At 40.7% G+C, this 22,367-nt stretch overlaps 1 protein-coding gene across 2 annotated transcripts in view; it reads left to right on the top strand.

Moving 5' to 3' along the window:
• The window catches only part of pdgfd (platelet derived growth factor d), a 60,876-nt gene that overhangs the window by 26,649 nt on the left and 11,860 nt on the right, over positions 1–22,367 (top strand). Inside the window, exons 2-3 of one of the 2 annotated variants that reach the window (XM_028570058.1) lie at positions 7,445–7,655; positions 9,352–9,529. In XM_028570058.1, the coding sequence (XP_028425859.1) occupies positions 7,445–7,655; positions 9,352–9,529 (389 nt within the window). The remainder of the gene's footprint in view (positions 1–7,444; positions 7,656–9,351; positions 9,530–22,367) is intronic. The other variant, XM_028570057.1, reaches the window with a different exon arrangement.

A 22,367-nucleotide genomic window follows, 5' to 3' on the forward strand; every position in this document is an offset into this window, starting at 1 on the left:
GGTTATTTCTCATGGGTGGAAATACTCTGAGGGTGCAAGTACAGCTTCCCGCATCAACAACCAATACACACACGCACAGACACACAGATACACACACACACACACACAATAGTGACTAACAGATGTGCACAAACAAAGCCACTGTACAAACACACACACACACACACTTATACACAATCACGCAGGACACACATGCTTACACAGTGTTCAGGAGCAGTTTTGCTGCTAATAGGCAATGTTTTACACTCTGTTGCCAAACACAGATGAATAAACAGTTCAGCAGATAACTAGGCATGACAGCAAATCGGTCTGTAATAATAATAATAATAATAATAATAATAATAATAATAATAATAATAATAATAATAATAATAATAATAATAGAGTAGAGAATTGTTTTATTAAGATACTGTGTCTTTTTCTATAGAATGTTGGTAAAGCTACTTCCCAGGCTTATATCATCCTAAGTAAATTCAGTCGCTATTACCAGGCCCAGTGGTTGAGCCAGTTACTGTCTCACAATATGAATGAAGTTGAAGTAATCAACTGCTGAATACAAACTACTATGCAGCCAGCATGCCAACTGTTTTATTAATAAGTATTTCCCTTGACAGACTTTTTCAGATGCTTGTCTTCAACATTCAAACAGATTGATTGATTTTTCTACTCCCTAGTCCTGTCATTGAAATGTCCATGCACGCTCTGTGTACCTAAAATATATATTTTTTCTCCATTATAATAAGCAATAGTTTAACATTTTGTTTAATACACTTATTCAGTTGCCAGGCAACCAGTGGAGACTTTATGCAGTTAGCCAAGGAATAGTCCGGCACATGACTCCTTGTATAAAAAAAAATAAACAAATAACTTACTGTGTTTTGTTGTACAGACACAAAACAAATGAGATAAGTAACGTGTTAATTAGTGGTTGGTTGATTGGTCAGATTTTGTTACCTTTGTACTGGGTTAGGGTTAGGATTGTTTGGATTTTATAAAATGTATGTAATTTACTTAGTTTTAAAATAATTACATAATCTCAAAGAACAACAAAACCCAATCCATGACATTTTAAAACACCTATTTTTAAACTGAATGCCACCAAGAACGAGAAAAGTGTTGCATGTCTCTGGGGAGTTCTTCACGGCAGAGAGTGAATGTCTTATGCGTGTCCTGTTAGCTAGTGTTGGGGCTTATGAGAATTCAATTTGAGTAGATGAAAGTCAGACAGGATATGTTAGACGGGATGGCAGATAGGAAATGGGGTTGCCTTGTTATAGGTAATGTCCTGTGGGAGTGTGTCTCTGACTGAGAATGCATCATATGCAAACTAAAGAAAAAAAGTTTGGTTTGCACAGAACAGAGACATAGATTAAAAATGTAATATTAGTGGAATGTTTGTAGCCTAGAAATCTAGACGCACCCTATCGGCAGCAAATGTAATTTGCAGCCCGGGGGTTGGCTTGCGAGCTGGAAAAGCCAAACTCTAGCCGGGCCAATCACATCGTGTATAGAGTCGGTGGGCGGGCTTAACATAATGGCGGCAGAGTTACGGCGGTTCCGTGTGAATTCCCTGCTACTTGAAAACAAAGACGATGGCGGCTGCTGCTGGCAAACAGCAGTCTTTTGAATTGGCTGTGGCCGCGATTCTGGAAGACTTGGTGTTAAGTTTTTCTTTGAGAAAAGAACAAAGAACGGCACTGAGGTCATTCTTAAAAAAGGAAGATGTGTTCGGAGTTTTGTCGACCGGATACGGCAAAAGTTTAATCTATCAACTAACGTTGCTCTGGTCGGTTGTAGTGCTATCCTCTGCGTGTTTATCCCACCCCTTGGATTGAGCCCTGCCAATGGTGAGTTCCCAGACCCAATATCTTGATGTGGGTCTGGCTTGTCAGGCTAGAATGTTAGCACTTTTAATTAGGAGAGAAAGAAGTTGAAGTTTAACTCCTCTACATCATCAGTTCTTTTCTTGTGACTTCAGTGCTAGCTCCACATAGATATGATTTGGTCTCTGATGCAGCACACTGGTTGCTGGGAGATTGGTGAGTGTGATTGGCACTTGGATCAAAAATAGATTTCAGAGCCATGTAGAACATCACACCCTGACACTAGAGTTGGGAAAGCCAAGTTTAATTTGTGAGAATTTAATCACATAGTTCCTGGCAAAATCTATGCAAATACACATACAATCAAGAACTTTTTCTTGCAACCTAACACCCACAAACACACTTTAATAGAAACTCACATCACACAGCATCTATCTAACCGTTATTTAAGTGTCAGATCAGGAGTCTGAAAGCTTAATTGCCAGTGTCATTGACATTGCGCGTGTGTGTGTTTAAATCTAGGGGTGTGAGTCAGACTGTCAGTGATATTATCAGAACTTCTGACATCATCTTATTTCCTGAGATTGCAGAACTTTAACTTTCTGTCAAGTTCAGAAGAGATAAGTGTTTCTAATTCTCAAGTTTTGTGGCTTTAATGGGAAGAATTAGATAGTCTTAAATGCTGTGCTGTTATGTTGCTAAGGCTTGTAAAAGAGAGCCATGTATACAACAATAGATAGACTGATAAAGACTAAAAATACTTGCAGTACATTTAGAAACAGTGGCTATCCAAGATAAGAGTTACATGGGACTGCTTATTTAATCCTTCACTGCCTCTTCCCAGGATTTCCGACTATTACAACTTGCTTGAGCAGATGCGCCATCCCACTCCTGAACATTTTTTAATTCCCACCTGCAACAAGTTTTTTTTAAATTCATACAAATGCTATTATAGTTGCAACTATATAATAAAATTAGACTACTATAACTCTTTATATGTTGGATTGGATCGGTCATCAATTCGTCCAGGACCAAAAAGCGTGACCACATTACTCCTGGCTTCCTGTCTTTTTTAGGATGGATTTTAAAATTGTATTGCTTGTTTTTAAGATTTTAAAGGGTTGTTGGCTTCTTTTAGCTTTTACATGTCCACACACCTGTCAAAGCACTGAGGTCTTACAATCAGATGCTCCTCGATGTGCCCAGATCCAGGTTAAAATATAAAGGTGACCGAGCCTTTGCAGTGGCTGCTCCAAACCTCTGGAATAGTTAACCTAATCATATAAGAACATCTCGGACCATTGAAACATTCAAGACCCATTACTATTTGTTGGCTTTCAATTCAAGTTGAGCTTTGACACCTTGTCCTTTTTTTTTCTTTTACTGTCGGTTATTTAGTATTGCGTATTGTGTATATTGTGTATCGTTTGTGTATATATAGAGCTAAACAAAAAACAAAAATGTGTCACTGTCCTAGTATTTCCGGGCTAAAAACACAACAACCAGAGGTTCCGACACCTGACCTTGTGGGCTTCATGCGCACGCACATGTAATGTCACCTTACGCTCCATATAACATATGTGAGTGAGAGTAGATGAAGAAAACAACTTCTAAACCCACATGCAAGCTTTGATGCTAGCAGTACTACTGTGTGAAATTGGCCAAAGTCGGGTTTAAGTGCAATCCATGTTTACATGTTACATTGTTGTAAGAGTAGCATAGCGAGTGTGTGGTCAAAAGAAAGAGAGAGAGAGAGAGTGTGACAATGACACTTTGAGTTATCTGAATATTTTTAAAGTGGCAGAGCCATAATTAGTGTCCACTTTAGTTTGTGTGATTTGTAACTGACAGGAGATCAGTAATATTCACATTTATTTTTCATATATTAATGTCCTGTTGTTCTGCATTGCTTTGCTGTTATTTTTTTCAGATTTTATTTATATATTATTAAATCATGATGAGCATATTATACTGTATGTTAACAAGGCTCGAAGGAACAAGTAATAATATTCTACTGTGATTGAAGGTTTTTACTATTCAATAGCTAAATAAAGATATGTTATTCATATCAACGAATCTCATTTCATCTCAACACGTAGGCCTTGCCTACATGAAGGAGCAGTTTATATGTTGGCTGTATCCAAGTTGTGTTGGTCATATTATAGAGTGATAGCTGATGTATAGTGAATAGTACAGAAAATAAGGAACTTTAAATGTAATTGCATACTGAATCACAATATTGATTAAAAAAAAAATCACAATTAGATTAGTTTCCCATATCAATCAACCGTATTAGAAAGCTAGTTACAGAAAGTTATATATTCTCTTTAGTCCAGATAGGTCAGAGGTTAGGATCAGCTATAGAGCTATAAAGCAGTTTGAATCCAGATCAGCCATTGAAACAATCTCTAAAGCTCTCTGCCCTCTGCTGCGCTCAGATAATACTCTTTTTCTACAACAATTGCAGTACCATTCTAATTATCATGCAAACTTCACAAGCAATTGTGGAAAAGGGCAAACAGTTTCAGAAAAAACAAAGCTGAATTAATGGATGTGACACCAAATTCCCTTTAGAAATAAAATGTACAGTAAGAGGTGAATGTGTCTATGTAACGTGTCTATGTATTTTTCTTACAATTTGAAGTTAGCTTACTCATCTTGCACTGGCATCCTGTTATTGCTCATTTTCTCTGTTGCCTGGAGAAGGTTCCTTGATATGCATGATGATTGATGTTGTGCCACTTCTGTTTACCTGACAGCCACAATCTTTGCATTGTTGAGGAAAACTAGGGAGAAGTATTTCCCAGGGAAAAACACTTCCAATGACTACTGCTTGTGGTTTTGATGGGGTACCAGGCTTATCTCAACATGTGGGTTTGTGCTAGGCCAAGAGCTTTAACACACCAAAGTGTGCAGTAATATGTAAAACTCGGGGCCTTGAACAAATATTGTAGCTGTACTATAGTTCACAGATTCACAATGTATAAATATGATATGTGCTGTGATTTCAGTGGCTGCCTGTGGGTGTTATTTGTCACTTTATGTGTATGACAAAAAGTAGAGTCAGATTGTAAAAAAAAATGATGTCAGATCCATGTGTGTGGAAGTCAACTATGGACTTACAGTTTACCTAAGCTATAAGGGCTATCTATCTATCTTATAAAAGTGATCTAACATTTCATAAATGTTTTTGAAATGCTGTGCCTTTTCCCATATGCACAAATGTAAATGTCAGTGGGGAACATAAACATGCAGTGTTGGCTTGAGAAAAATTATGTACACTATAAAATACACACTCTGTATACAAAGAAATGATAATGATCATATACACATGAACACACATTTCCTCATGAACATATGCAAATACTCTGAGGCACACTCAAGCTGTCACACACACACACACACACACACACACACACACACAAACACACACACACACACACACACACACACACACACACACACAGTTCCCCAGTGACCTTAGTGGGTGAAAGTTCTTGACACATAAGCACTTTTGTGACTGAATGGATCTCCACAGTCATGCTTCTGATCAGCAGAGTGTGTTTTTGCAGGAATTCTTCCACTCTGCTGATCAGAAGCCTGACTGTGGAGATCCATTCATGCCCCAACACACACACTCACAAATGCACACACACGCATATTGACACATTCACACAAGCATAAATGCTCTTGACTGAAAGTATGTGCTTTCTCACATCCAAATGCACACACACACACACACACACACACACACACACACACACACACACACACACACACACACACACACACACACGTACACACACACACACAGTTAATTGCTAGAGCCAGAATTAGCAAAGGGTGTGACTCCTGAAGAATGACCGATGAGACAGAATTACTGACTGAAGCAAGAAGAAGAAGGGAGAGAGGGGATAGGACACAATTATTGGAAGTTTGCAGTGAAGAGGTGGAGGAAAGGGCCAAAGCTTCATTATCATCTCCCAGGGGTGCAGGCTGCAGTGGCTTGATTATGCATTCAGCTTTCTCCCTCACAAAAACCACACACCACTCAGAAATTACAGCCCTGTCAGCCTACTTCAGCACACAGCCTGACCTTAGACTCTATATGTTTCTGTGTGTATATTTTTCAAATTTTCAGGAAGTCAGCAGTAAAATGATGAGGGAAAAAGTTTTGTTGTGCAAGATCAAAACTTGATTTACAGTATGATTGAGTTGATTAATCAGGATGCGACATTCAGATGGCATTCAGGTGTGATTATGATGTTAATCAGTACTGATGAGCAGTTATACTTAGAACACTACTTTAAAAACTAAAGTAAAGCAATGAAGCTAATAAGAGAGCCCATGACATTTGTCATTTTATTTTTGTAGATAGGTAGGTAGATGCTATCTCATTTTAGAATAAAGTATGTGCGTGTGTTCGTGCGTGTGTGTGTGTGTGTGTGTGTGTGTGTGTGTGTGTGTGTGTGTGTGTGTGTGTGTGTGTCTGTGTGTGTGTTAGCGGTGAGCTAGTAAAGTAGACAGAGCACAGTACAGTAAAGATGCAGTGTTATTGCTGTTGTGGCACAGCAGTGCAATGAAATTCACCGTAAAGACAGACACTGTTATATACACCCACTTTTCTAAGCGTACTACAAATATGTTTTATGTGCTAGGTTTTATGTACAGTACATGCACAATATATTCCTTGTTGCCAGGTATACATTATACTTTTTTAGCCCAGACCGACAGTAGTGTCAGTTTGTCCATCTGTTGTTCTCAAGAGCTGCTACAGTATGAAACAGGATGCGATTCTTGCTCACCAGAGAATAATTCCTAATGGTTTTGGTGAATCACTAATTTCCCTTTGACCAGCATTTTGGTCCATGACTGACCTGTTTAACTCTCAAATTTGCTATTGATATTCATGAGAGTTGGAGAACGAATCTGACATTTTTTGTTGACCCCTTGACCTTTTCTCTAGAACCACCATCAGGCAACATTTTCCACTTGTACACAAGAAATATTAAAATCCAATGAGTGTGAAAAGGTCAGACTTATACTTTGGAACTAGGACTAGGACAGATACACAAACATATCCATAAACACCCTCAAAAACACAATGTTCGGCAGATCCACAACCAAGAAACCATACACAACCGTACAAAAAAACGAAGCGAAAAAAAATGACAAATTGCAATTTTTAGGTGGATTTCTTTTAACCTTCAGACAGAGCCAGGTTAGCCGTTTTTCAGTATTCAAGCTAAGCTAACTGGCAGTTGGCTGTAAGTTCATATTGAAGGCCCAGTTATGAGAGATGTATCATCCTCTAATTTAATAATTGGCAAGAAAATGAATCAGCACCGTTAAGGTATTTCTTTACACTTTAGGCGGAAAGCCTATAAATGCTGGAATTAAAGTACCTTTGCTGAGGTTATGTTATCATTAGATTGAAATGTCACCTTTGTATTTGTATTGTTCGTCCTTGTATGTTTTTGTGCTTGCGTCTATCTCTTCCATAAAAGTCTATTTGTTGTTCTTGCATGTAGATTTCCATTTTGTGTTTCTGTGAACAAGCTGCTCTGCTTGTGTTAATTTACAACTGGACTAACTAATTGATTAGTTGTAACTACTAACAGACAGCAATCGCCTCACCACAGACTTGTACTGCAAAGAAGAAAACATCACAGTAACGTCAGTGGGTGGAGCCATCCCCAGTCCACGCTACCCCAACGCTTATCCCCGCAATCTGCTGTTGTCATGGAAACTGGTGTCGCCACCAGGGACCCACATACACCTGGAGTTTGACGGACACTTCGGCCTGGAGGAGGCTGATAATGGAGTGTGCAGGTAAAACATGAGATTCATAAAGATTGGAAAAAAAACAGATGGAGATGGAATTCAGAAAAGAGGATTAGAGCAGAGTAAAAAAAAAAAAACAGACAAAAGGAGAGAGGGCTTATACCTGAATGGCCAAAAGAAGGATAAAGGTACAGAGCACAAAGAAGAGGAAGTATTGATGAATTACAAGCGGCTATAAAGGACGAAAGCCAGATGAAAGTAACAGTGATTAAAGAACCAGAGTGTGAGTGAGGAAAAGATGGAGAGGACCGTTTGGAGTAACAGAGAAGAAAGGTAAAGTTTATGGAGCAGAAGTCTCAAGTTGAAAGGACGTACAGCAACAGTAAAGTAACAGCAACAGTAAAATATGTGAAAATGATTTGTTAATGTATTAGCACACCAACAATAAGCTTCAACTGTGATTGAAAGGATGTGAGAGAAATATAGGAGTGTGTGGGGGTGGCATCACTTTGAGAGAGATAAATAGTTGAAGTTTGTTTTATTGCCAAGAAGTATAAGATATAAGAGTTTGTCCTTGAAGGTTGAGGGGATAAAATAGACTTTTTAATCCCCATATGCAACTCAGCCATCTTTGTAAGCACTTTGCTGAAAAGACAATGGGGAGCAGCAAGGGAGGAGAGGGGGGAGGAATGATTTAGAAAGGTATGAAGAGGGAGGAAGGAGCTTTGCCCAGTTTTTCAAATCTGTATCTGTGTGTGTGTGTGTGTGTGTGTGTGTGTGTGTGTGCGTGTGCGTGTGTGCGTGCGTGCGTGCTACATGTGTGTGGTTAACAAATTGACTCACTAATTGATTGGGGAATTGATTGCTGTAAAGTTATCCAAAAACAAGCAAAATGCTTGTTATCTTATAGTTTGGAAGGGTGGTCCAGTGATTTGAGAATGCATCGTAAATTTGTCTCATCACAGGTTTAGTCACTAAAGTTAAAGAATCTTAAGACCCTAAAATCAAACTAAACTTGGCTTATGAGTTTCAGAAGGAGCTAAATGTACACATAACTTTTAAGGAAAATTAGTTTATTTCAAATTGGGTCTTATTTTCATAGTGCAGGCTATCATTTTTATTGTTTATGATAACACTGTACTTACCAAAGTAGTTGCGGAGATCTGGAAAAACTTTTACAAATAGGCTCATTAGCTTTCTTGCTGAGAGTTAGGTGAGAAGATCCAATTCACTCTTGTACAAAATGAAGCTAGAACCAGCAGCCGCTTAGCATTAAACTGGAAACACTGGAAAAATCCCCCGACCAGCACCTCTAAAGCTCACTGATTAACATTTTCTATCTTGTTTGTTTAATCAGTACCAAAACAAAACTGTAGTGACGGCCAGCTGTTTACCTCGGTTTCTAGTCTTTATGCTAAACTAAACTAACCTGCTACTGGCTCCAGCTTCATGTATTTAGCATACGGACACAAGAGTGGTATGGATCATCTCATTTACCTCTGAGCAAGAAAGTGTATTAGCATATTTACCAAAATGTCCAACTACTGCATAAATGTATACATAAAGCCGAAAGAAAGCACGCCTAAAATGAGCGTAATAATCTTTCATTGCACAAGAAACTCTATATAATAAGTTTTTTAAGTTTCAAAGTCTCAGCTTTTCTATTTTCTTATGTGCAAATTTCATCCTCCATCTTTCACATTCATCTACCTCTCCTTCTCCATATCGCTCTCTCTCGCTCCAGGTATGACTTTGTTGAAGTGGAGGACCAATCAGAGACCAGCACTATAATTTGGGGTCGCTGGTGTGGGCAGAAGGCACCGCCTAGTCTTAACTCCAAAACCAACACGCTCAGAGTCACCTTCAAGTCTGACAATTACTTTGTTGCAAAGCCGGGATTCAAAGTCTACTACTCACTGCTGGTGAGGAATACACTCTCTCTCTCTCTCTCTCTCTCTCTCTCTCTCTCTCTCTCTCTCTCTCTCTCTCTCTCTCTCTCTCTCTCTCTCTCTCTCTCTCTCTCTCACACACACACACACACACACACACACACACACACACACACACACACACACACACACACACACACACACACACACACACACACACACACACCTCCAGGTAAAATGCTTATTTTACCTCCACAATAAAACTGAGAGATGGGATGATAGGAGGAGATATGTAGATGGGAGAGGTAGGCGGAAGGGAGAAAGGGAGCATCTAGCAACACTGTCAGTAAAATGCCAAAATGTATTGGCCAACTGTTCTTTTCTCACAAGTCCACTCGACAGTAGAAAAGAGATGGAGGGATAGTAGAAAGAGAGCAGAAGGGCAGGAGGGCGGGTGAGGATAAGAAAGTGTTCTCTTAAAGGCTGTCAAACGAACGGATAAGGAGATTAGCTTTGTCATTCTGTCAGGTAGAGGAACGAGAAAGAGAGAGACTAATTTGAAAATGTTATTTTGCCTATGAAGGAAAAGGGGAAGAGAGAGCAGCTGTTGGAATGTTCCCTGGCTTCCTCATTTAGGAGTGCAGAGGAGAGAGAGGAGAAGAGACACAGCATCACAGGCAGGGTTGAACTGGTGGCATTGCTTATTATCTGAGAAAAGAGTGGTATGCGCAAAGATGGAGTAAAGGGCAAGGCCGAGAGAGAGAGATACTGTATTTGCAGAAGATCCTTTACTTTCATACATTAATGACATTACAGCTCCTGTGATAGAAGTTACCCTGGCTCTAATCACAATTTGTACTAAAACCTCTACACATTCCCAGCAACAATCTAGGAAACACTGAGATTTTTTACTTAAGGGATAAGGCTGTGAGTTTCTTATTGTCAACAAATCCCATGAAAACCAATTTAACCTTTGCTAGGCATTACTTAACGTCCATACCCTGTATGTGCCACTCAATACAAAGCTCATTTGGTTTCTACTGAAGATGTTAAAATAAAGATTTTTTGTAGGGTTTGGTAATTAACAGCTAGGCACTGTAGTTTATAGCAAATGTCATTCAAACTGGAGTAAACTGTGCATTTGTTAGGGACTATTTTTAGTCAATACATATTTGGTATGTTAGCTATTATTAGTGGCAGAAGGGATGTATGAGGGATTGACTCAAAAAAAACAGCGCCCATGTTCATCGCAATGTAATAACATGACCCAATATAGTTGTGTGTGACTCATTGATGTTTTTTTATTAGTTTTTGAGCAACAATATCACAGAGGAACACTGTAAGATATTGTACATCAGGCTTAGCTACACATACAGTACTTGTCACACCTTTAAGTAACAGTATTAATGTAAAAATATTAAATTACAAGTAAAAGCTTAAGTTAAACTTAAGGTTGTCAAAGTATTATCAACAGTACTCTTAAAGGTCCCATGGCATGAAAATTTCACTTTATGAGGTTTTTAACATTAATATGATCTGGAATCTTGCTCCTTATGAGGTCATAAGGAGCAAGATTACCTCCCCTTTCTCTGCTTTGCCCACCCAGAGAATTTGGCCCACCCATGAGAGAGAGACATCCTGGCTTTCAAAGGAGCAAAGTGGCAGTTGGTCAAGGCCAAAGAGCACCATGTCATGGGACCTTTAATGCAGAATGACCGCTATCAGTGATTATCTATATACAGATAGATAGATAGATAGATAGATAGATAGATAGATAGATAGATAGATAGATAGACTCACCTAAAGGATTATTAGGAACACCATACTAATACCGTGTTTGACCCTATCCTATCAATATGGGCCAACATTTCTAAAGAATGTTTCCAGCACCTTGTTGAATTAATGACTCAAAGAATTAAGGCAGTTCTGAAGGTGAAAGGGATCCCCCACACCATTACACCACCACCACCACCAGCCTGCCCAGTGGTAACAAGGCATGATGGATCCATGTTCTCATTCTGTTTACACCAAATTCTGACTCTACCATCTGAATGTCTCAACAGAAATTGAGACTAATCAGACCAGGCAACATTTTTCCAGTCTTCCACTGTCCAATTTTGGACAATCTTTTAGGTGAGTGTATATATATATATATATATATATTCAGTGTTGTGCCTGAGCGCGTTCATTGAACAATAGTTCATGAACTCATTCATGAACTCGTTCATATTTTGGGTGAACGTGAACTGAATGTACTGTATTACTGCCTGATGAACGTTACTGTGAACTTGTTCATTCTGGTGTCTTTGAACGGCACGCTCTCTCAGTTTAACTTTGTTCAATAGGGTGCCAGATTTCTATAGAGCCTTCCAGGCGAAAACCCAGCTAAAACACACCGTAAACAGGCCTTAATATGTAGCAGAAAAAACACCCAATCTGGCAACACCAGCCACCAGTGTCACACCGCCGCATGCGTCATCGAAACAAAAAGCTGCATGGAGGCGACGAAGCAGCGAGGCTTCGTATAATCAATGACAAGGTCGGTGAGGATGCAAAAAATCTTAGATTTCTGTGCAAACTTTGCCTGCCGGCTTTCAAAAAGAAAATCTGCACTTCGGTCACATCCACAGCAAACCTGAAACGGCACATTGAACTGATTGGATATGAAGATGAAATCTGATGCATAGTTTCAGTGTTTAAACTGATAAAATAATTGCTGTCTGTGGTTCTATATGGGCTGTGGCAATAATTTTGAAAAATAATACGTTATAAATAAACCTATGGAAAAAAAGAACTATCAACTAGTTCATTTTTGGAACTGTGAACTTAGTTCAAAATTTTGAAGTATGAACTATGAACTGACCTAGTTCATTTTAACATTTGTGAACTGAACTTTGAACTAGTTCATGTAGAAAGTGAACTTTCCCAACACTGTATATATTAAAGGAACACGCCAACTTATTGGGAATTTAGCTTATTCACCGTAACCCCCAGAGTAAGACGAGTCAATACATACCCTTCTCATCTCCGTGCGTGCTGTAACACTGTCTGACGGTTCCAGCATTAGCTTAGCCTAGCACAGATCCTGCAGCTAACTGGTTCCAACTAGCCTACTGCTCCGAATTGTGACAAAAGTGACAAAATAACGCCAACATGTTCCTATTTACATGTTGTGATTTGTAGAGTCACAGTGTGTACACAAAACAACGTAACATGAGACACAGACATCTTCTAACAGTAAACAAACTGGGAACTATATTCTCAGACAGGCTTGCTGCGAGCATATCACTCCGCCCAAGTACTATATTCTTCCGCCTGAGAATATAGTTCCCTGTTTATTTACAGTTAGAAGATGGCTGTGTCTCATGTTACGTTGTTTTTTGTACACGCTGTGACTCTATAAATCACAACATGTACACTACCGGTCAAAAGTTTGGGGTCACTTAGAAATTTCCATTCCAGACAGAATACCAGCAGAGATCAGTTGCATTGTTTTTTTTAATCAGGGCAGCAGTTTTCAGATTACATTATGTGCTTACATAATTGCAAAATGGTTCTCGACTGTTGTAGACAGAAGTGGCTGAAGAAATGCTTGAAATTCCATGCTTTTTGGTCTAAACGTCATACCCAAATTAAAAGTGGTACAGCTCCCATATACTTTGACACTCAGGGGTGTGCCTGATATCATTGGAAAGGAAACACTCAAGTTGTGTCAGGGTGATTCTAGGCCTTACTGACACAGAGTTACAGAGGCTAGAATGGAGATTTTTTATTTCTGTCCAAGTTATAAATCTGTAAAATTATTAAAATACACTGCTGTAAACACATCTGACAGGTGACAGACAACACAGCATTAGCCACGTCTCAGCTTACTACAGAAAAAAATTCAGAAGCTAAAAGACTCAAAAATGGATTTTATATGAATTCTTTTCTACAAATATGTCTGTGCGTTTTTTTATTTCTATTTGAAAAGTGCAAATAAAAAAGCCAAAAAACTACAAAATACAACACTTCTCAAATACACAAACAAACCCACATCAATCACCTTTCCAATGATATCAGGCACACCCCTGAGTGTCAAAGTATATGGGAGCTGTACCACTTTTAATTTGGGTATGACGTTTAGACCAAAAAGCATGAATTTCAAGTGTTTCTTCAGCCACTTCTTTCTACAACAGTCGAGAACCCTTTTGCAATTATGTAAGCAAATAATGTAATCTGAAAACTGCTGCCCTGGTTAAAAAAACAATACAACTGATCTCAGCAGGTATTGTGTCTGGAATGGAGTGGAATGGAAATTTCTAAGTGACCCCAAACTTTTGACCGGTAGTGTAAATAGGAACATGTTGGCGTTATTTTGTCACTTATTTGGAGCAGTAGGATTGCTGGAACCATTCACCTGCATGTTCTGTGCTGGCCTGATGCCGCTGGAGCCGTCAGACAGCATTACAGCACGCACGGAGATGAGAAGGGTATGTATGGACTTGTCTAACTCTGGTGGTTATGGTGAATAAGCTAAATTCCCAATAAGTCGACGTGTTCCTTTAATGTGTAAGCTAAAGCTGGTTGAGTTGGTGGTAATTTGAAAAGGCACAGGAAAGTAGATTTAAAAGCATTTGAAGTCATACAAAATTTCAAATACCAGCTAAAAAATCACCAGTAAAGTGATGTCTCTATAACAGAAATGCAGATGACCTAAAGGCCCTACACTACAACAAATCCATATGTGCCAGGTTGATATGGTAACCAGCATTCATGGCACACAGTGTAAGGGCAATACTGCCATAACAAGCTGTATGTTTGAGCCAGATGAGCCTTTAACGACCTCAACTAAAAATACTAGTGAGCCACTTTACCGCGTTCAATCCAACATAATGACAACATAGTAAAATAAATAATAAGTACCTCAAAATATAATTGCCTTATCTCTCTCTCTTAGACTCTTACTCATTCTCTCCGTTTTCCCTCCCTCCTCACTACTTGTTATAATCCTCCTCTGGTCAATTAATTACACCTCTGTACATTTAAAACAGAAGCTAGCTCCTGAGGTTTATCTTATTTGATCTGTTTTACCCATTTTCCAAAGAGCTCCTGTGTTTGTGTTTGTATTTGTATCTTTCACTCACTCACACAGCTTCCCTTCAGCTAGACTGAAGCGGTGTGTGTGGCTTAATTTAGCAGGTCTAATTTATTCTCTCCAGACCTGTCGAACAGATAAGAGGGAGAAGGAGAGGAGGCAGCATTGAGGAGAGAAAGAAGAGAGAGGCAGAGAGAGAATGAGGAGAGGCAGCATTGGAAGGAGAGAACAGGTGTCTGAGATGGTATCAGCATGTCAGCTAATGAGTAAAACAACCTGAACTGAGAGAAGCAGACTAAGAGAGAGGCATTTGTGAGGTAGTGAGCTTTGAGGTTGACTAGATAAAATAAAAACCAGGAGGGAAAGCAAAATAGGGTCTGTCTGTCTGTCTGTCTGTCTGTCTGTCTGTCTGTGTGAGTGAGAGAGAGAAAAGGTAGAGTCAAATGAGATGGAAGCATAAAGGGAAAAGAGACTGAATAAAGACCAAAACAAAACACACTTTTATTACTCAACCTCTGCCATGTTTCAAATATGTGTGGGTCTTGTCTTATTTAATACCCGAGCAGACACAATCATCTCTGATCACATGGGAGTCACAATTTTCACCAGAGAAAAAATTATTCTTTGAGGCCAATGGGAGAGTGTGAACTGTGACATGCAGGAAAAATGACATGTATTGCTGCTCTAATTGACCTTTTGTGGCTGCTTGTTAATTAGACAAGCAGTGTTGGTGTTCTTTCTTTAGACTCAGCCACTTAATGAATCTTGGATATCTATTTGATCAGTCTGTCTCATTAAACTAAAGCATAAGGCATAACGATATGATGCCTGATCAGTTCAACCACAGGATGATCTGAGGATAGGAGAACACTGATCTGTCAGTAAAAGCCATGAAGATGACCATTTGTCTCGCTTGTAGTCCCATCAGTATGAGTTATACATGTTTGTGTTCTGCACAATTGTCACAGGTAGCTGCTGAACTGTTATTGTTGTAACTTAACTGCTGAAGTGGCAATTTACTCTCCATTTTTCTTTTCCTCATCTTTAGGTGATTACAAAATGGCTTCAGGAGCATTTACACTACTTGCTGTGTTGGAGTGATAGAATGGAGTGAATGGAAAGATTGTATAAAACTCATGAATTTTAATCATATATGAGACACTTGTAATGCCAAGTGTAAATGGGGTCTAACTAGGTTGACAACATTTCAGATCAGGTCCTATTAACCTTGGGTCTATTTTGGATTGGGTCTCTTTAAATAAGAAACTTTCTTTTTAAACAATAAGTTTGGGTAGGTTTTTACAGACTGACTTGTATGTCTAACATAAGACTGCTACCCCCTCTGAAGAAACAAAAGCCTACCAACTGCAGGCAACAGTCCAGTCAAACAAAGGCCTTACACATTATTCATGTCACTGTTTCCCCCAAAATCATTATTCTTTGATCCTTTTAAAATCCTGTTTTCAGCGGGTGTGATTCGTCATCTGCAGAGCTGGCTACATGAAGTAATGAATGCTTTTGAATTGCATAAGATTAACATTTTAGGAGCTATTTGGTTAGAGAGAAAAAATAACTCTATAAGTGAACGAATCATTATATTTATAGTGAACAGAAGCCGCTCTGAGTTTATCTTTAGACGACTTCAGAACCTTATAGATTTTTTTTTCAAATATTGATTTTTCTGTCTGAAATTATAAGTAACAAGTTACAGTAACAGTGATACATTTTGGGTGGGTAGTCCTGAGAAGAAGTGCTGCTTAGCCAGGTGCAGTGGGAAAAGTTTAGGTCATATTATCCAAGTTAGTTTCCAGAATCCCATTCTGAGTCATCCGACACATGTGCTACTCATACAGAGTGGAGACACAGAATATGACAGAAAATGAAACCAACAACTTTTTGTGTGTGTGTGTGTGTGTGTGTGTGTGTGTGTGTGTGTGTGTGTGTGAGAGAGAGAGATAATGCTTAATGATAAACAGAACAAATCAAACACTTTCAAGTATCATGTTATATCATCATTAGTGTGTTGTTGATGTGCTTTTGATTTGAGTGTTGTTTTCTATTTTAGATGTTCTTGGTGGCACTACTTTATTTCTGTTTAGCAGTCCCTAAGTCCCCCAAAGTACCGAGCTGTGGGTTTGCGAACACCAAGCCAGCCTTTTTTGCTTCTGCTGGAATTTCAGTGAAGATGTACATTTCCAGTAATTTAATGACCCTGATATATTAACATAAATGTACTGCAGATTAAAACCAGAAGTGTCACAGTAAACCACATGAAAAGCATTTTCCAGGTATCAACATGAAAATGAGCTAAGACTCAGACACAGATGAGACAGCATAAATGTGTCCGGTGTGATTTATCTACTAACTTGAAGGTCCTCTAGCTGTAAGCGAGATAACCGATCATGCGGAGTAAAAGTCAACAGGGAAATTCTCTTGCCTTCCTCCCCATCTCCTTCACACACTTAATCCTCAGATGCTCCAGTGTCCAAAATGTACAAAATGGAGGTTGAAAAGGGTAGCTCCCTGGTGTCCCCTCCAGTAGACTGCAACTGTAAATAAGAATCTGTTCCCTCACCACTGGTGAATATGGCGTCATTGCTGGAAATACTACTTTTAGCTTTTATAACAAATATTGCTTCAGAAAGTGTACTCAAAATTATGTTCAGAAACAATTCAGCCCCAAAATGCTTATTTTAGTAAATTGACAAAACCAAAAAAAGTCTTTGTTTGTCCTGTGGACTACTTTTTATTTTTGAAGCAAGAGTTCCAGTTGTAGCCACCACATTTTGCATGCCACTTCTTAACACTACATGAAGTTAACAGTGGCTAGTTATGAGACATCATATAATCCAAAATGTACAAATGCTATATTTTCTTGTGATTTATAATGCTCTGTATAGCAAAATGTAAATCAGTTACAGTAATCTGTAGATTGTTAGTGTGCCCTCACACCTAGCCTGTTTTTGTGTGAATCAAACTCTGGTTCTTGTGGTGTGAAAGCAAAGCAGACCAACCACAGGCTTGTGTGATAGAATACGTGATTTTAGCATGCGTTCAAAAGATAAACTACTATTGAATCCATCGGCTGATTGTGACCTGTCAAGAAAGTATATACACTATGTACATGATTGTATTTGGTATCCCCTGCAATATTACAGTACAAGACGCCTTTTTTCAACATGTTCATCTGTTTTTGACACCAGAGAAGATAAATAAGCAAAGTGCAGCATGACTCGCTGTCATTTACCTGAAATTGATTTTCCCACACAGATGCAGGATGACTGATGAAAACTGATGAATGAATGAGTTACCAGTAAGTCCATATGAGTAACTCCTCTTGATTTGATTATTATAAAGCAGTGTGAACATTAAATGCACAAGAACTAAAAGACCAAAATAAGTAAACCAAACTACAGTTGGAAAAGTTTTTCATCAGTTTAAAAAATCAACAATCTACTTTCTAATGAGTTACAACAAATATAAATTTGCAAAAAGCAAGCAATGATACAAAAATAAGCAAGAGATAAGTATGTGAGAGGGTAAAAGTTTGGTACTGTAGCTGGCAGAGACTACAGCCTGGATGCTCAGAGATTTTCAGTCATCCCTCTACATCCGTGACTCAATAATTTTCCCGACCCTATTAAGTGGCCCAGATGTGCTTGATGAGGCATTTAACCTTAAAAGGAAATGAGACTAGGACTCTGTAAGCACACATTTACACACACACACACACACACACACACACACACACACACACACACACACACACACACACACACACACACACACACACACACACACACACACACACACACACACACACGGAAAACCTTCTGACCTCAATCACAGCTGGTTTTGGTTTGCGTTTATGTGTATGAGTACATTTATCCAAACTCCACGAGAATGCGAGAATCTGTTAAACTAAAACTTTGCACGACAGGCTTTGATGTCAACTTTGCAGACACACACTTACACAAACACACAGACAAAGTGAGGGTACAGTGTATTTGATGTGTGGTTGAGACAGATTTACTGTTCCATATTGACTGAAGATAGTATTTAAGACTCTTCAAGGAGAGGGATTTGATTGCCAGTGAAATTGTGTGTGTGTGTAAAAAGGGTGATGCCAGAGACAGCTTATGTGTATTTGCGTGTGTGTGCGTGTATCGAAGAGAAAGAAAACGAGAAGAATGTGTGTATGTGTTCCAAATATGTCATGAATGCTTATCATCTAACTGTGCTTTGACCAGAGTCGGATTGCTTCCACAAACACACAGAGAGGCATGCTGTGAGCAGCTTCACCTGGAATTCTTTTAGGACTTTCCTGACATACTGACAGACCATCAGCTAGACAGGCAGACACATATTGCCAACCTTACATAACATGTGAAACTCCACCCCATCTCTGACAAGCTGTGTTTAAAGGCAACTATTGGAATAGTAAAATAGTAAGAGCATTGGAGTGATACTGTAAATGTAATCCATTTGCCTTTAGCTGCACCCTTTAACCCTTAACATTTTTAGGTTTTTCTGCAGTTGCCTCCCCTCAACCATCACTTACAGAAACTGTGAGCAAATGAAGAAATATACACAACATGAATATCATGTCTGAGAGAAAAAAGAAATAAACCAGGTATAACCACAAAAGTGCAACAATGTTTTAGAGTCAGTCGGATATCCAACGCAGATACACTCTCAATACAGTTTCTGCAACAGTAGGAACGATAGTTATGTATTTTGACTCCAGATTCTATGAGTATAGGCATAGCCCTCTAAGAGCTGTTGCTATTGGGTTTATCCCTCGCGCATGCATAGTCGTAGTTACTGTATATTACAGCTGCGAGACCAGAGATCCGCTCCCAACATCAGCATTTTTCTTCAGCCAATGTTAATGAAGCAGGTGGCCTGGATCTTAGAGGGCTATGCCTATACTCATAGAATCTGGAGTTACAATACGTAACTATTGTTCTATTTTGTACAGCTGTTACTGTTGGGTTAAGGGTGAAGCTGATGTAGTCAATACCACCTGTGACACCAAGTACACTAAGTAGTGCAACGAGACACCCTAACCTCTCCAAGCTCTCCCGTTCAGCGGCCAGGGCAACAGCTGTTGGCTTATCACTGCAGGGTAGGAGATCGCACAGTCCAGCTGCGACAGTGTGTCCCTGTGCCATATGGCAGCTGTCATGATGATGACGTCCTCCGGGTCAGGAGACATGGCGCGCTTGTGTGTTCTAGTGCCACTAGAATGGCCGCCAGGCTCACTTCCTGAATGCGAGCCAGGAGACAAGGAGTCAGGGTTATAGGGGGAAAAGCGAGACCAGTCTTGCGCCTTCATAGAGAACCACAGTCCGCACTGTGCATTCTCTTGTGAGGCAAACCGATCCACTTTCACCCTCCCAACCTGTTCCACACCATCTGAAAGAGAGTGGGATTTAATTTCCGCTCATTGTAAGAGGGACCCCCCACGACATTAGGTCTCCTGTGGTTTAGTAACCCCAGAGTGTACGCTGCTCTGATTAAGAGCAGGTGTCTGTGTGACCACAGCAGTAAGTTCCTGGCTATTTCTAATAGCCAGGCTGAGTGTACCCACGGCTTTTATGTTGTCTGTTCTTATTGACACGTCTACCTGACAGACTCAGATCAGTGTTTCAGCACTTTAGCACCATGGCAGGCTCCAGGCAATGTGAAGAGATGGAGGATTTCCCCATCTCCCTCCCACAACCTGGGACTCAGACTTGCCCTGCCATCCAACAAGAGATGCGTCTGTGTCTGTTACGTGTGACGTCACCCTCCCAAGGGGAAACCCCCGATGACAGAGCACAGGGGGTTTCAACTAGGCCAGGTTTGACTGTAGACAGGAAGATGTGGTCAGCATGTGCCTCTTGTGACGTGATGGGTTGAGGCGCAGGCGGCTGAACCATCTCAGAATTTTTCCTCATTTGCGTGTGTGTTTACTCATGTCCTAGAGGAGCCACTTCGTGACTTGCAGGCATCAGCACCAGCAGACGCATCACTGACAGCGCTGACACCACCCTGTGAGGCACAATGTGTGACAGTGGAGAGTTTAATGCATGCAGAGTTTATGTCCACACCAGATAAACTACCGCCTGTGAGGGAATCGGCAATCCCTGCCAGTTTATGGCCAATTCAGTGTTTGTAGATGCTGCACAGCCTCTACTGTGTGGAGTGCAGCTCTCTCTGAGGGTGGCATAAGGATTATGTCGTCTAACAGAACCATGATCCTCTCTGTGTAATGGCTGAAAAACCGCCTTGATACATTTGGAGGGCGTACGATGGGCCAGAGATTAGCAGAATGGCAGCCGGTTGTAAATTGAACTCCCAGGAAGGAGAAGAACAGGAATTTTCTGTGTTTGGGGATGACCGGAATGTGAACGTGCCTTCAGGTCAATGGAAGTGAACCAATGGCTGGGTACACTGCAACGCATGTACAGCCAATTGGTAGTTCCAGGATGCACCGGTTGAACAAAGACAGGTCTAGCATCGGAGGAAATAACAGGAGTAAAACCTGTCATTCTCCTCCTCTGGAGGGACGCGGGAGATTAGGCTATTGCATATTTTTCCAGCAGCTCCGCCAGCTCTGACATCAGAGCTGTTATCTGAACTTGAGATAGCATGATAGTTTTTACCACGGCGGTAAGAACCGGGGTCGCTGGCGAATTGATGCATATAGCCGTTTGTGATTAGCTTCAACATCCATGTGTTCATCATGGGTAACATGCTTTTCCACATAGCACAGCGTTTCGAGTACGGGCACGCGCATGTCTGCGTGTTGTGTGTTTACATAGCAGTGAGTATCGTGCCCTCCCCGCCGCTGTGTGAAGCAATTTGTTTGTTTCTCATAAGCCGTGGTAGGCAGAGTCGAAAGTGCAGCTGCTGCACGATATATGCTGGGGATACATGGCGGGGTCAGCGACCGAAATGTGTATTCAGATCAAAGTACCGAAAAACAAGGCCCGCTAAGGGGGGGACTCAGGACTCTCACTACTCCGCGTAATCAGCTGGGAGTTGGAGAATAACTGAGTAGGCTATCAATATGCACTTTGAATGGGTGTTTGCTCCTGTTAATTCTGACACAGTGTGGCTGGGCATCGCCTGCGTTACTGCATGTGAGCATGGCGGCGAGCCTGCCTGTGTGTGTGAGGGGAACGTGTGTCTCAGTAGCCACAAGATGCTCAGAAGGGACAAAAGCATACCGACTGAGAGGAAACTGCTCTTTAGGTTGTTTCCAACTCTCAGCTGGAGTGAGACATGCGTTCCCGGCGCCCCGTCACTGTCACTGCCACTGACGCCGCCGAGAGTTGGCTCAGGGGTGAATTGGACCAGGTGGGTGCTGCCCGCAGGTCCTTATGGTCGCATCGGTTTGATGTTTGGCAGGGAATACCGCCGCAGGGGAGGGGGGCAGTACAGTGGAGCTGGGGGTTGGGGAGGCGCAGTCGCAGCTTGCAGAGCGCCGTCTCCTCAAGCTGACATCTTGGTGCCGCTGTTGTGGCCGAGGCGCCGCTCTCCAGGAGGTGCGTTTCCGCATCCCCTCCACTACCTATAGCTCGTGGCTGTCCAAGCTGCGGTCCAAACAACCCACCAGGGGCAATGGGACCGTCCAAGAGCACACGTCTGCTATTGGCTGGGAGTTGTGACCTGTGCAGAAGTTCCGCTGTGACATGTGCAGCCAGATGTTGATATAACTCCGGGGGACAGCCAAAGGCTTAGCGGTCACGGCGGAGACAGCAGAGCAATATTGTTCTGCGCCGCGGTCACCTAGGCGGCATACAG

Source organism: Perca flavescens, chromosome 3 (assembly GCF_004354835.1).
Source record: "Perca flavescens isolate YP-PL-M2 chromosome 3, PFLA_1.0, whole genome shotgun sequence".
NCBI lineage: Eukaryota > Metazoa > Chordata > Actinopteri > Perciformes > Percidae > Perca > Perca flavescens.